General features: G+C 37.1%; 2 protein-coding genes across 4 annotated transcripts; both read right to left on the bottom strand.

Annotated features, from left to right (window-relative positions):
* Positions 1 to 7: 7 nt before the first annotated feature.
* Positions 8 to 995, bottom strand: LOC128092966 (uncharacterized). The gene is made up of 2 exons (XM_052708229.1): positions 804 to 995; positions 8 to 725 (listed from the first exon to the last, which is right to left on the bottom strand). Exons 1-2 carry the CDS (start codon positions 880 to 882, stop codon positions 43 to 45), a joined length of 762 nt encoding a protein of 253 aa, XP_052564189.1. The 5' UTR covers positions 883 to 995; the 3' UTR covers positions 8 to 42.
* Positions 996 to 5463: 4468 nt separating this feature from the next.
* Positions 5464 to 14572, bottom strand: LOC120412496 (neurogenic locus notch homolog protein 2-like). Of its 3 annotated transcripts, XM_052708569.1 has the most exons (5): positions 14234 to 14572; positions 10340 to 11312; positions 7785 to 7850; positions 7472 to 7645; positions 5464 to 7413 (listed from the first exon to the last, which is right to left on the bottom strand). In XM_052708569.1, exons 2-5 carry the CDS (start codon positions 10554 to 10556, stop codon positions 5843 to 5845), a joined length of 2028 nt encoding a protein of 675 aa, XP_052564529.1. In that variant the 5' UTR covers positions 10557 to 11312; positions 14234 to 14572; the 3' UTR covers positions 5464 to 5842. The 3 variants fall into 3 exon arrangements, with proteins under 3 accessions (XP_052564529.1, XP_039428926.1, XP_039428927.1); XM_039572992.2 differs by lacking the exon at positions 14234 to 14572 and having other exon boundaries at positions 10340 to 11721; XM_039572993.2 differs by lacking the exons at positions 7785 to 7850; positions 14234 to 14572 and having other exon boundaries at positions 10340 to 11722.
* Positions 14573 to 14787: the final 215 nt, after the last annotated feature.

Raw genomic sequence — 14787 nt, 5'->3', positions numbered from 1 at the left:
AGTTTATTAAATCTCCTTAATTTCATAAACACTTTAAAAATTCTAATTCTCCTCCTCCTCGGCAACCTTCACGACCTTCACAATCTTGGTGGTCCCGTCGAGCAGCGTCGCTTCCTTGGCCGCCAGGAACGACTTGACCTTGCGCAGTTCATCGCCCAGCTGCAGCACGGACACCTCGAGCAGGCCAATCTGCTCCTCGCATGCGCACTTGGAGTCAAGGAACGTTCGCGAATCTGCCTCCACCGGCTCCGAACGCACCTCCGAACTGGGATCCGACCGGGACTCCGGGAAGAACACCTGGTCCAGAACGTCCTTCACCTTGTGCACGGATTTGTCCTTGAGGGCGTGGATCGCCTCCAGTTTGTCCTGAATGAGTTCGACCTTCTTGTCCCACAGGGCCTTGTCCGGGATGAGAACCGGGTGGTGAAGAGGCTTGTGGTGCTGGAGGTGGTGGTGGTGGGGCTTCGGGGTCGTAGTTGTGGTCGTCGTGGTCGTTGGGTGGTGCTTCTTGCATGGTGACTTCTGGTGGTAGGTTGGTGGTGGATAGTACGCCGGAGGTTGGTAGTGGTCGTAATACGCCGGCTGGATGTAGTCGTACTGGACTTCCGGCAGAGGTTGCTGGTAGTAGCCGGCTTGACGCTTCTGCTTCCGGGCGACGCCATGGTCGTGGTCTTGCTCGTAACTGTCGTGATTCTCGTGGCTGTCCTGGTTGTGGTGTTTGTGCACTGCAATATGAATAAGAAATCAGTCAAAAATCTGTTGAACACTTCACTCCAAATTTTTAGTTAAACTTCAATACTCACAATCATTTGACTCCAAGCTGGCAGCACTAACGGCTAGTGAACACACTAGAGCCACACTAAAGTTCCACATTTTGTACATTTTTTCTACCAAACAGAGAGATCCTTCTCTAAACGATGCTGCTTCTGAACTGACCTTCTGTGTGTTCCCAAACTGACGAAGACGGTTTTCTGTGGGAACCAGGCAGCAGTGGATGTTGGTTTAGGTAGGGATTTAGAATTGGCTATCCTTCGAAAAGCGGAATTTCCAATGCAAACAGGTAAAATGATGAGGAAATACGGAATTGAATAAGAAAACACTGTGAACTAGAGTAAATTTGTACACATTCTGAATAGCAGCGTAAAACAATCAATGCACACAAATAATCTATCACTTCAGAAAATATAATTAATTTTACATAAGATGCATGTTTAAATTTACTGGCCCCAGATATCTCGAGCCAAGGAGAACCAAATGGGATAAAATCAAAATTGAATATTATCCCAAAGCCGGGTATTATGCGCTCGTTAAATCTCACTAAAAAGATTCAAATATTGTCCTTTTTTAACATTATACAACTATCATAAAATATTGTTGTGACCTTTTTAAGGTAGTTGATTTTCTTTAATTATTTTTTTTTTTTGCAAAAAACTTGTTGGTTTGTTTAGATTTTTTTTAGTAATGGTATTTTTTTTATTTTTAAAATAAAATTAGAACAATTTCAGAACTGTTAATATGCTTTCTAAAATCAATTATAAAAGCAAAGCAATCCACTTTAACGACCCCCGGGTCTTTTGTGGGCTCTGTTGCAAGTTTCTGCTCATTTCTAGGCGTCTGAAGGCTATGTGTGGTGAGTCACTCATAACCTCTTTTACGCAAATGGACCGACGTTTTACTTCCCCATCCGATAGAAGGCGTGATCAGACAAATCTCGTTTCGAAAAATGCCACCGGGTCCGTCTGGGATTGAACCCAGGCCATACTGGAGTGAGAGACTACCACGCTAGCCACTACACCACCGGACCCGGCAATTATACAAAACTGGTTATTTTTTCAGCAATTTTTGACATTATGATAACTGTTATCATGCATACAGCATACAACTAATACTTGATGCCACTTGAAATTTTGTTCTTTTTATGCACCTTCTTCTCCACGATTCGCCAAGTAATGGAGGAAAAAAGTGATCCACCTAAAATAATTCTAAAATATCCATCGCAATAGCTCAATTTGTTAGAATTGCATAACATTTCAAAATTTTTATAATTTAAATAATTCAGGATCCAATTTACTATCTAATTAAATTTTTCGAAATAATAAGCAAAGGTGAGTTGCTCGCTAACTTTTATTGAAGCTTTTTACTTGCGCCGCTAATTTTATTCCCTTCCAATGTTGAAAGAAAATCTCTTCTAGAGAATATGATTGCCTGAAGAAAAGCCCTCTGAGTATGGTTTGATCTCGTTTTTCCTGACTGCCACCTGATCGTTGAGTGTGGCAGGGACGATTAAAAATTTTAATGATTGGATTTAGTCGCCAACTTACAATCAACAATTGTACACTTGACGAATGACAGCTAGTCGTGGCAATTTGAGAATCAAGACTATTCTCAGCAGTCTTATTCGTTAGGTGTTACAGGCAGCGATTATTCGCTAATTTAATCATAGTCGTCGGATTTTCAACACTGTTCCCTTCAAAAAATCCCCAAAAAAACAGGAGGCAACAAAATATTGCTGAAATCTCAAATTTTCATTTAAAAATCTTGTACAATTGATTGTAAACTACATATTTCAAATACATTGCCTAGTATTATTTTTGAATTTTTAATCAAATAGGACACTTTTAGAATTTTTGCAAATTTTGAGTTTTGAGACCACAAAATAGTTCGGAAAAAGCACAAAACTTTAGGGTTAAATATATTTTCATAAATTCATTGCATTTTAAATTTTCGGTAGTAGCATAACTGTAATAATGTATAAAGGAATTTGTGATACTTTTTGCTTCAACATTTTGAAAGTTTGGCTTGAGCCGAGGGACAAAAACTTCAGATAAAATGTGTGCCAGCTTTATTTGAGTCATACAAAAACACCTGTTGAAAATTTAATTCTATAATTCACAGTGCTTATAAACCAAAAATAAAAATTTGGAAACAGAAAATAAAAAAAAAGAAAAGGGTAATTTTGCAATCGACTATTCTTTATATTTTTTTTTAATTTGGATGGTTTTTTCATGCATTACTTTTTTTAAAAAGAAGCCATTTTTAACTTTCTTAAAAAATTATACACAAAAATAATTCTTGATTTTAACTAAAATTTTTAAGCGATCCTAATCAAAATCAAATCAAATATCATTAAAACTGTGAAAGTTGCTAATTTTTTCCAAAATTTATGTCCCTTCCTCTTCGATACAAGCCCAAAAATCAGGGGACAAAAAAAGCAAAACTTCAAAGAATATAGAAAAGCCTGCATTCCATTAAGTACTGCTTAAAATGCATTTTCCTGCGATATAATTCATTTTAAGTTAAAACATATTTCGAGGATTTGAGGAATTCCAATGTATCGAGATTTCTCATAAATATATTGGCCCGCTTAAACTTGTATTTTTAGAAAACTAATGATTATAATGTAACTGTACTGAAGTACAACTCTTTTTCCATTGAAATAGTGAATTTAAATTGAATTTTTATTTGTGAAAAAATATGCTGTTTTCAAGTTTATGGTCAAAATTTTCCTATATTTTTTTGCTTCATAATGTTTTATGGAGATTAATAAAAAAAATCTAATATTTTCGAAGAGTTCAGAAAATTTAGTTACATAAATCAAAGTGGAAAGGGTGGTGAATAATTTCTATTTAATTAAAAATGTGACATAAAATCTTACCGTCATCTGGGGCGAATCGGGACTACAGTCTGAATAGGGACAGCAGTTTTCAGAGCACTTAAAGCTTTTAAATTCGGAAACAGCTTTACACATTTTGTTGGTCTGAGTCTGTTCTAACCGAAACCAATCAGAAAAATAAAAAAAATTGCTCTAACATGGTAAAAACTGCTGTCCCAATTCGCCCCATGTGTCCCGATTCGCCCCAGATGACGGTATGTTTTTTTTAGAAGTCCAATAAACAAAATTTTAATGTATTGTTTTTAGAACAGGGGTGCCCAACCTTTTGGCCCTGCGGGCCAGATCTGATTTTTCTGAAGCAGTGACGGGCCGGAACCAATGTTTGATAAAAAATTGAAAAAGTAAACATTTTTTTCATAAAATTATTCTTATAGGTTCTTTTTATGTAATCAAATGAATAAACTAGTGTTGAAAATAAGAATCAAAACATTGAAAAATGTGTTTATTTCTTTTATTTTCATTTAGTTTTTTTTTCATTTATTGTTATTGGTTTTGTAGATTGCTATTCAATACCTTGATATAATTAATTTAAAAATTAGTAAAAAAAAGGCAAAAACATTCAAATTTAACTGGTCGTTGCAAGTTTTTTTTTAAAGCTTGATTGCCAACACAACCATGTATAAAAGAAATCAATGAGGCTTGACAAAAACTATCTAAACGAAATTTGGATCCAAATAATTTGGATCCAAGCGTAATGAAACAAAAAAAAAAAGTTTTTGCGTTGTTGTTCACCTTTATTGAAATATATTTTATAAAACATTTTAAAAGATTTTAAACAAACAAATTTTAAAACGTGTAGAAAAATATATATTGAGTAGTTTTCATGTTTAGTTCATTGAACTTCTTTAAACTATCGAAGTTTATGAAAAATATACTGAAGAACGTGTCATATATTTTATGCTCCCAGATTTATTGACTCATTTTAACATTTCAATATTTTAAAAATATTTGCAGCTATTTTTTCTTCGGTCTTAATAATTTGCTTTTAAAAAGCTTTTTTTTCAAACACGAGTTTATCACTGAAAAGATGTTCTGAAAAAAAGCGATATTTGAATTTTAAAATCAATTTTAAACAAGTTCCTTAAAAAAAGAAAATCTTCAGTTTTATTTCACATTCTCACGAAATGGATAATTTTATTTTTTAAGCCATTTTTCAGTTAGTTGATTGATTCTGAAGTCATCAATATAGAAATGATAAGAATTAAATTCAAACATGAAGAATGTTAGATTTTGAAACAAAAATCTTTGAAAATACAAAGGGGATTTTGCGGTGTGCGTTGGCACTGGCGCATGGGAAGCTTGCAAAATCCAAATAATACGTTGAATTAGTAACATTTTATAGCAAAAAAAAAAACAAAAAAAAAACCAAATTTTTTCTCGTTAAATTTTTGCTTGCGTGAATATTTAATCTCATGCTTATTTTTAATTTAAACACTCAGTTCATTTATTGAATATTTCATGAACAGTCCATGAACAGGGCCGGTCATAGAACATTTTTGAAAAGCCGTCGCGGGCCGGATGAAATGGCTTCACGGGCCGGATCCGGCCCGCTAGCCGGACGTTGGGCAGGCCTGTTTTAGAATGACTTAAGGCAGTTTAAAAAACACTCAAACTTATTCCTGTAATTATCATGGGCTTAGTGTTTAGAACCCCTAATTTCTACTTCTATTTCTACGTACCCAAAAAGGATTTGTGATTGAATTGATAGTCAAAGCAATGTTAAATAATACGTTTAATATATTTGATTGTCAAAAAATAAATTAAGAACATAAATTATTGCAAGCCAACTGCATACAAACCATTGATTTAGCAAACCGTTTGCAGATCTGGATTAATTTTCAATGTTATTTGCAATCGACTGTACGATTGTTGTTTGAAAACTGGCTATCAAAATTATTCTAAATATTAGAGTACTGTCCTACAGGTAGTGAGTATTGTAAATGCATCAAGTTTGAACATCATAAGGCGCACCTCCAAGGATGACTTCCCCAGCAGTGTGTCACCTACCCTAGCCCCAGACCGTTAAGTTTGACGTAAAAATCGCCATTACCAACTACAATGAGCCCTCGTCTCGGCTCATTTTGCTTTAACTTTTTCAGCTTCCTTAGCCTGCCTCTTCTTTCAATAAATAAGACTTAATCCGAAAAGGTTTATGAATCCAGGTAAGCACTAATTGCACGCTACCGTCGCATCGCAGTACTTTGGACATGGAAACTTGTCGGCGTGCACGCAGATTTCCCCATTGAAAACTTGGCCATCGGAGCAGGACAGCGTCGTCTTCTTGCCATCGATGCAGAAGAAGTAATCCTGGCACCGGCTGTCGTAATCGTTTTGGAAGCCATTTTTGCTGCAGTCCTGTTCGCAGGGACGCGGTATGCAGTTCAACAGCGGGTCGGCTGCGATGGCCGCTTCGTGGGGACACGTGTACGCGTCCTGGGAGACGCAGCTGTGGCCGTTGAAGAGACGACTACCTCGGCAGGTAAGGGTTTGCAGCTTTTCCCCCTGCTGGCAGTAGAAGTAACTGCGACAGTTGGAGGTCAGATCTTGGTAGTAGCCGTCGGATCTACCCGCGCAAACGAGGTCTTCACTGCAGATGTCATCGGCGAGGCGGTCTACGCAGTGACCAGCGCTGAAGATTTGACCTGCGTTGCAGAGGTAGGACGTCTTGGTGCCATCGGTGGAGCAGTAGAAGTAGGATCGACAGCCACCGCTAGGGTCGCGGTAGTATCCGTTGGGTTTGTTGACGCAAGAGTCCGATGCTCTGCTGGGACAGGAGTACGAGGAGGATGGGACGCAGTTTTCACCGTCGAAGACCTGTCCGGGTGGACAACGGAGTGTGGTTTTGTTACCGTTGAAGCAGTAGAAGTAATGTGAACACTTGGACGCCTCGGAAAAGTCCTGGTAGAATCCGGCTGATCGTTGCGTGCAATCGCTGGAGTAGCCGACTTCGTGGCAGATCTCGCTGGATCGGCTACGATCTACGCACATGTTGTCCTCTGGGTTGTAGTGGAAGCTCGATGGACACGAAAAGCTGTCGATGGTTCTGTGGTCGTTGCATCTAACGTAGAACGCACATCCCTTGCGGGGATCAGTGTGTAGTCCATCGAGCTTCCTCTCGCAGATATCTCCTGGAAGGGCCAACCTCGGACAATGGTACAGAAACTGGGGTACGCACTGAACTCCGTTGAACACGCTGGCTGCTGGACAGTCGTGTTGGGACTCCAGCCTTCCGTTGGCACACTTGATGTAACTCGTGCAACTCTTTGACGTTGGATCTAGGTGAAATCCTCCCGGAAGTCTCGCACAGGCATCGTCCACTTCGTCCATGTAGTTGGTCATACATCCGGAAGATTCGATTCCACCGGTGAATACGCACCGCATGGTCAGCTCGTCGTACACGTACCCGTACGGACACTCCAACACTTCAATCACGCTGTTATCCTGACAAATCATAAACTTCTTACAGTGATCGTCATCGATGATGTGGTTCCCGTTCTGCAGTCCGTAACACCGGTTATCTCCGTCGAACGGAATCGCTATCGCTGAAGTGGCCGGACTGTCACAGCTTCCCGCCTCATGAGGTGGCACACAGCTGCCTCCACTGAACCGAAACCCGTGGGGACAATTTTCCACAGCTATCAACGCACCTCCCTGGCACTCGTAGGACCTTCGACATCCCTGCGTAGTGTCGGGGTACAGCCCGTTGGTGCGACCCGTGCAGACCGGTTCGTAGCAAGTCGCTGGAATAGAATCGTCAAATTAGTCTCAAAACCACTCAAAATTATAACATTGACCAACCTTCACTTCGGACGCACTTTTGCTGATAAAAGTCAAAGACGGACTTCTCGTTGCATCGGTGCCGGAACACGGTCCGTTGGTAGCACCGGTAATAGGACGAACAACCAGAGTTGGGGATCGCGTACAGCAGATTATCGTGATGTGAGCACCGGATCTCGGCTGGAAGGGCAGGTTCTGTAACGAATGTTGAATTCAGATATCTTGAGATCTTATTTATATATTTAAAATATTGGGATTCAATTATTCAAATTTTGAGTGCTATTGTGCAATTACTAATTGTGCAGAACGTGAGTCAGATCTTCTAATCACTCACCGTACTGTTTAGCATCTCTACGTAAGAATTTGAAAATTACTCGTCCATTTGCTTGAAGTTTGCGTTCTGAAAATCATTGTAGAATTTCATCATTAATGATTCAAAATCAGACATTCTACTCTAGATGACTCAATCTTAAACCCCTCCCCTGCGGGTGCATCTACCTCACTTCAAGTCGCGTGCAGCTGATGGCGATCTTAGCTTTTATTCCTTTTTTGTGTGGCGCGTGAATATTATTTATATTCTTATCCCGGACTTGGCAGAGTCATTAACTTTTAATATGCGCTAAAACTGTGCGCGCCTCGCGTTCGATCGATCTCTATCAATATGGTCGTAAATTGAATCACAGTTATGATTATCAGATTAGGGGGAGGACTTTGATGTTCTTGTTTGCTTTTGAGCAATGGTTTCAACATTTTCTTATTACTTTTGAGGTTTTACACAATTCTCTTAGAACGTTTTTTTTTTGTATTTTAGATTAAGCTGTAATGTTAACAGTACTTTTTCTTTGAGAGAACATAACAAAGAGGACATATTGCATTATTAGTTTGACCCTACAGACTTCAGACAAATTTGACAGCAAAGCAATTATCAAAGCAATCGTCCAATTTTATTCGAAAATCTCAAGGAAAATCTGCATATTTTAAAATTTCTTGATCGCTAAAATTAGGTTCAAGATAAAAACGGCCAGAGATTTTGAGGCACAGTTATAATTTTTAAAAAACACCTACTTACAGAAAGTTTGATTTTTTGCGAAAAAGAATAGTTTTTCGAATTTTTAAGGTAGCGCGCATAAGCGACTATTTTTAGTTTTTTTTTCTTCAAAAATTCAAGATAATTTCTTGAAATTTCCTATAAGAAACATTTAAGAATAGCCCTCTAGTTGCTGAGATCCAGCGAATAATTGAATACTAACAAGGAAATTGATGTTTTCAAAGTCCCACTCCCAAAGTGGGAAAATTTAATTAGTTCCAAAAAGTCATGACTTGGTTATTTGACCGTATTTCTCTTAAGCTAAAAGTTGCCAGTTTTTGTTCCCTAAAACCTATCACAAAATTTCAAAAAATCCTCGTCAAGTAGGAGATATCTTAATCTGAAGTGTTCGATTTGGCTCAAATTTGGCATGGGTGTTCCTTGGCCAAAATAATTGGACCCGTATTATTTTGTTTGACGATTAGAGTGCTCCAATCAAAAATAGGGTGGTCCAAAAATTGCCTTTTTCGTCGATTTTCGCAAAAAACCCATTTTACTAAAAATCGTCTGAATGGCTGAACCAATTTCAGAGCTCCACGTTTAAAAAGAAAGGCTATTAGATTATAAGGAAAAATATGTTGAGGTCCGAAAAAACTAGCTTAATATTTGAAAAGGTCCTATGAATATTTTATATGCTGATTTGAAGGTCTCGGGAACAAAGAGCTCAAGTCTGAAAATATTTTTCCTGATTCCTTGTATAATTTTACATAACATTGCAAACATCCAATAACAGTAATCGGGAAAATGACAAAAGGGGAAAAATCAACGTTTTTCACTAAAACTGCAATAACTTGAAAATTTAAGCGATGACCTATACTTTTGTGGGCACTGTGATTTTCGTAATTGAAAGACGCATTTCGGACCTCACTAATAAAATTTCCTATGAAACGTGGCTCTCTTAAATTGGTTCAGCAGTTCCGGAGACAAGAATTTTTTTCAAATGTGTTTTGTGCTAAAATCGGCGAAAAACGCAAATTTTTGGACAACCCTATTTGGGATCCCAAATTGCCAAAACAAAATATACAGGTTATTTTGGTCAAGGAACTTCCGTGCCTAATTTTAGCCAAATCGGAGCACTTTAGATTTGGATACACTCTGTTTGACGTGGAATGGCTGGTAAACAAAAGTTAATTTAAAAAATCAGCATTTTTTCTTTAATGGTTCTTATCAAAACCGTAAATTTTATAGGAAATAGTTTTTCGAATATCTACGTACAATATGGCCATAGGGAATACCCACAAAGTTTAAGCAAAATAAAATCAAAAATAAATCCCCTGTTCATACAAAAATATCACCATAAGATGCCAATAGAACGGTCTGTGTAAAAATTGCAGGTATTGTGAGAAGAAATTCACGCAAATGATAGATTTGCCGAAATAGTTAATACATTAACTTATGATTTTAACTGAACAAACGATGATCAAAGGCTCAGCAATGTTCTTGGAAAAATGGATCATTTGAAATGTTCCGATCTTTTCGATATTTTCATGCTTAAAGCTTGGAACAAGCTTCTGAGATTAAATTTAAAAAAACGAGCTTATTGGACGAAAATGACAAAAAATGCGAAGTCTCAGAAAATAGCTATCACGTTAATGATGTACAATTTTTTGAAATCGTAATGCACACATAAAAACGGGGGAAAATTCACTTTTCCATTGAAATTTCGCTTTGTGAACATTTGAAGTCGTCTCCAAAAATGAAATAAATGAACTTTTATCATAACCTGTACACAATTTTTTATGCAACTTTTTGCAAAATTCTTAAAACTTGATCTTGATGAATGAATCTCTAATTCCGCTCACCTGCAGCTAGAACTCCCATCGCTGCCGTCGCTGCAGCCGCCGTGACCAGTATGAACAAGTGGTTCCTGAACTTTAGCGTCTGATGTTGCAGTTGATGCTGGCGCCGATGACGACGACGGTGACTCCTCCTATCCAGCTGTCGCTGAACTTCCGATATCTGTTTTGGCGAGCAAAGTTCAACGGTTTCCACTGGTGTCGATTCACCCTGCCTCCTCATTTTTGCTCTTCCACTAATCACGTTTTATTTGCTATAAATTCCCGCCAGCGGATTCTATAATTAGCACTACTACTGCTGCTGCGTGTCAAGTCTGTGAGTTCCTCGGGGCGATCGAAATTCTCAGATTAAATACTCCGGCCCTCTCCAGGGCAAGGGGCGCACACCAACGAGAGTTGTTCCAGTTCACGAACTAATTGCAGTTTAGCATGATTTTTCTGCTACACTCCACTTTTTAATGATTATTTTGTTTTTCATCACCTTCCTGTAGTAAGAGTATTTGTTTGTGTTATCGCGCGGTTGTTGTTTTTTCACACCTGAGTGATTTAAAAGTTTAAAATTCACGTGTACTTATGTGGCAATTGCGAACGACTTGTTATTCTAACTATTTTTAGCGGAACTGAGACTTGAGCTTGAGCTTTCAATATGCCAAGGACGTTTGTACGTTCTGAAGCAAGGTAAGAGCTTCGGCGGTGGCGGATGTGACCTTTGCTGGAACGAACCGGTAAAAACCGGCAACTAACGGTCACGTTTTCTGTCCTGACACGTTTTGTTCTGAAAGATCAGCATCTCAGCTGTGAACTCTTCGGCGCACAGGACGTCAGAAGGCGGACTTGGCAGATGATTTGGGGCTATTTGTTGTGTGCGGTTTGATGATCGGCAAGGTCAACCGTCATCGGTGAAGAAGCTGCGGCGGCCCCGGCATTGATTGTCTAGTCATGTTTACTCGCATAATAACGGTGGAGCCGGATATTGGTGCTGGAAAGGCGATCGGTTTTGCTCGGGGTTGATATATAATAGAAAGGCTGCCGCCGGGTGGATTTAGGGTGTGTGCTGCGACATCCACCCAAATTTTCTTGAAATAGTTTTAAATTTAAAATAAATATAGAATTCAAATAATTTCCATAATTCAATTCAAAAATTACAATCCAACTAAACAAACAATTACTCCAACCATGCTCACTTGAAATTGTCTGCTCGACTGGAGTTTCGGTCTCGGTCATGCAAAGTCCACTCTTAGCTATGAGGCTGAGGGGGAGATTGTTTGGACCTATGACGCACAGTCGGCGGAGATTCCTGCTGGTGCAATTAGTGAGTTGAGGAATTTGAGGCAGAAACATGCCACACTTACAGTTTTTTTGTTTAATTTGATTCCTGATTTAAAGAACAAAGTTTCAACCAGCAAAAAAAAAACAGTTAAAAAAGAGTTCAACACTGAAAATAAGGAACTGACTTAATAAGGAAAGGAATTTCAGTGAACATCATTTTTTTTTTTTACAATAAGGCCGTTGCAAATATTTTTTGAAGTTTATGTCCCTCGACTCTGACCAAAGTTGAGGGGGGGGGGGGGGGGGCAAAAAAATAAAAAAGTATTAAAATTGAAATTACGAGCCATAGTTTCAACATGTTGATGAAAAAAGTGTTTTAAAATGCATTATACTGCCCATGTTCGCATAAATGTCCCATATGCAAAAACAGCAAGCTGAGAAAAACGCATTTGAAGTTTGTCCCATACATAAGGCTACGTGTTAAATTTTCGCGAAAAAGCTGGATTTCCTCCTGATATCTAGAACAAAGTACTGGATGTTATAGGCTCTTTCGAAAGAGCACACAATTTTGAACCAAACTGTATCTATAACTCGAAATCGATGAAAATGCATATGGGACATTTATGCGATCAAGGGCAGTATACACCTGTCCAGTTGTTTTGCCATCATTAGTTTCCAAAATATCGAAGTATTGACGAAAATTTTATTTTTTGCAAAAAATAAAATTTTTGCTGTGCTGTACATTGGAATTTCATAAAAATTCAAAACATTTTTAAACAAGACCAAACATGCTAAAAATGATTATCAATGCAGAAAAATGCATTTTAGATTAGTTTCAGTTGATTAGACTTCTATTTTCATGGAAATTTTGAAGTTTTTTTGAAAAATATTTTTTTTTGCCCCCTGATTTTTCAGACCAATTTTGAAGGGGGGGGCGACATAAACTTTGAAAAATCTTTGCAACGGCCTAAATTGTCAAATAAAACAATATATTCCTGAAAAACATATTTTTTAAACGTATCTTGTTTGTGAGCTTGGACAAATTGGTACATATAACAAGAATTGCCATGAATTTTGTTTTTTTTTATGGTTCTGGTAAGAACAGATAAGATTTTTTGATTGAACCATTTGAACGTATCGAAAAACTTAATTTTATTGACTTTACTTTTTGGTATTGGTACACAAATTATTGGTAGAAATTTATCGATTCATAAATAATGATTTATAAATAATAAGATTAGGAACATTTTTTCAACAAGTTTTAAGTTCATAAAAAATGTTTGGTAAATACTTATTTTGAATTCCAATGGCGAAATGATTCATCAATTTATAATCATTTTTTTATATATGTTCAATATTCTGGCCAAAAACAGCTATTTGTTTAAATGGATCTTCAAGAAAGTCCCAACTTTGGCAGCTATCCTTACCATATATTATGTTAATACTTTAAATTATTTTAAAATCAATACTTTAGGAAGAGTCGAGAACAGAACACTGATGAAGTCTGCAAGTAGTAGACGAAATACGTATCTGTCAAGATATTAAAATATATAGCGAAATTAAAAGTAACAACTCGTCTCTTTGTATTCATAGATTATCGGATCGATCAATTTGTCTTCAGCAATGTTAAAATATACTCATTCTAAATAATTACTTTTTTTTTATTGAATATGTATTATTAAATGGAAAATTTCTAAATTTGATTTTTTTAAATAAAAAAGCGTTTTTTTTTCTCTGTCGTAAAAAATTTGAAGTAAATTTGGAAGGTGTTATTTTGGAAGGTTGAATATTACCTTTTAAATGTTGTAATTGAGACTAAAAAAGTTGTATTACACCAGAAAAGTGGTCAAATTACACATTTTCAGAGGTAAAGTTACACATTTTTTCTGATATAAAAGATGTTTCTCTTTCTAGATGTAATATTACCATGATTTTTTTTTACTGTGTAGCATTGCCAATTTACGCAAAACAATCCAATTGTTTTTAGCGATTGATAAAATTTGGAATTGAGACGGACTCATTTTAATTTATTTTAAATTAAACAATCTTATGGTTAATTGATTTATTCAAAGGAAGAACATCACTTAAAGCTTACGGAAGATTCTTTAATTTTCTGTTTTAGACTTTGAGAATTGGATAATTAGCTACTGTGCTCAGATACAACCTGAAGTGAAATGTACATCTCAGCCACGATTCGTCTAATTTTCTAATGTTAAAAATATAACTTTTGAGAATTTTAAAATTACCTTCTAAACTGTCGACTATAATGATATTTGCGAGCTTGTCGATTTGCATTGAATGGCAATATAATTTTTTTTACAAACATCGTTTTCTTAAGACAAATGTACTAACATTTTAAAGAATGACACATCTTTTAAATTTAAGTTTATGTTTATCTTTTCATACAAAACGAACAAACTGCTCAAATAAAAGATAAAAAAGTACAAAGTTACACAATATTACACAATATTACCATTCACAGGAAAAGTTCCAGACAGATCCTTAAAGTAAGTTTTTTTTTTTTAAGAAAAGAGAAACCTCTTTAGAAAAAAATCCATGCAATAAAATGTTCCTCAACACTCATCCGATCAAAGGTCAACGATGCAAATAAACTCTCCCTTCCTAGCCAACCTTTTGACCGACACCCAACGTGTCAGATATCCAGATCTCGCAATGTTTATCGCCGTTGCATGTACCACCACCCAGCACCTCCAGCCATAAAAGTTACTACAATCGGAAGCAAAACAAATCACTGCTCCCTTCCTCCCCCGGTTCGAATATTCTCTCAAATCGTGAGGCAAAACATCTTAATTATTCTATTCTCCTCGCGAGCGCGCGCTCATCCCAGCAGAGCAAAACAAAACTGCATTAAAAAACTGTTATTAATCGCCACATCCGCGTTGAGATGATTGACTGTTTCTTGCGGGCTCTTTCACTTTCGGGGTGATAATTTGCTATAATTTCAGCACGTGGCGAAGATTAAACCACATTTTCCACACATTACGGTAGTTGATCTACTAACAATTAGCACTTGTAAGATCGAGATCAACACTTTTAAGTCTTCACCTAGTTAAACACTTGTTTACTTTTACACACCTCACTTAGGATATTCAAATTTTATTGCATAATCCTCGTTCAACTCTTACACTCAACTTTAGTCCTGAATCGGAACGAGCACCGAACCC

This window comes from Culex pipiens, chromosome 2 (genome assembly GCF_016801865.2).
Source record: "Culex pipiens pallens isolate TS chromosome 2, TS_CPP_V2, whole genome shotgun sequence".
Lineage (NCBI taxonomy): Eukaryota > Metazoa > Arthropoda > Insecta > Diptera > Culicidae > Culex > Culex pipiens.
Note: the sequence above shows the minus strand (reverse complement) of the source record. Positions and strands in the feature narration are given on the sequence as shown.

Bases quoted from the DNA above. Each gene is read 5' to 3' on its own strand.
- LOC128092966 (XM_052708229.1), bottom strand. From the start codon at position 882: ATGTACAAAATGTGGAACTTTAGTGTGGCTCTAGTGTGTTCACTAGCC. The intron at 726-803 runs GTGAGTATTGAA...TTCATATTGCAG, and splicing joins CAGCTTGGAGTCAAATGATT to TGCACAAACACCACAACCAG.
- LOC120412496 (XM_052708569.1), bottom strand. From the start codon at position 10,556: ATGAGGAGGCAGGGTGAATCGACACCAGTGGAAACCGTTGAACTTTGC. The intron at 7,646-7,784 runs GTGAGTGATTAG...CATTCGTTACAG, and splicing joins TAGAGATGCTAAACAGTACG to AACCTGCCCTTCCAGCCGAG. The intron at 7,414-7,471 runs GTTGGTCAATGT...ATTCTATTCCAG, and splicing joins AAAGTGCGTCCGAAGTGAAG to CGACTTGCTACGAACCGGTC.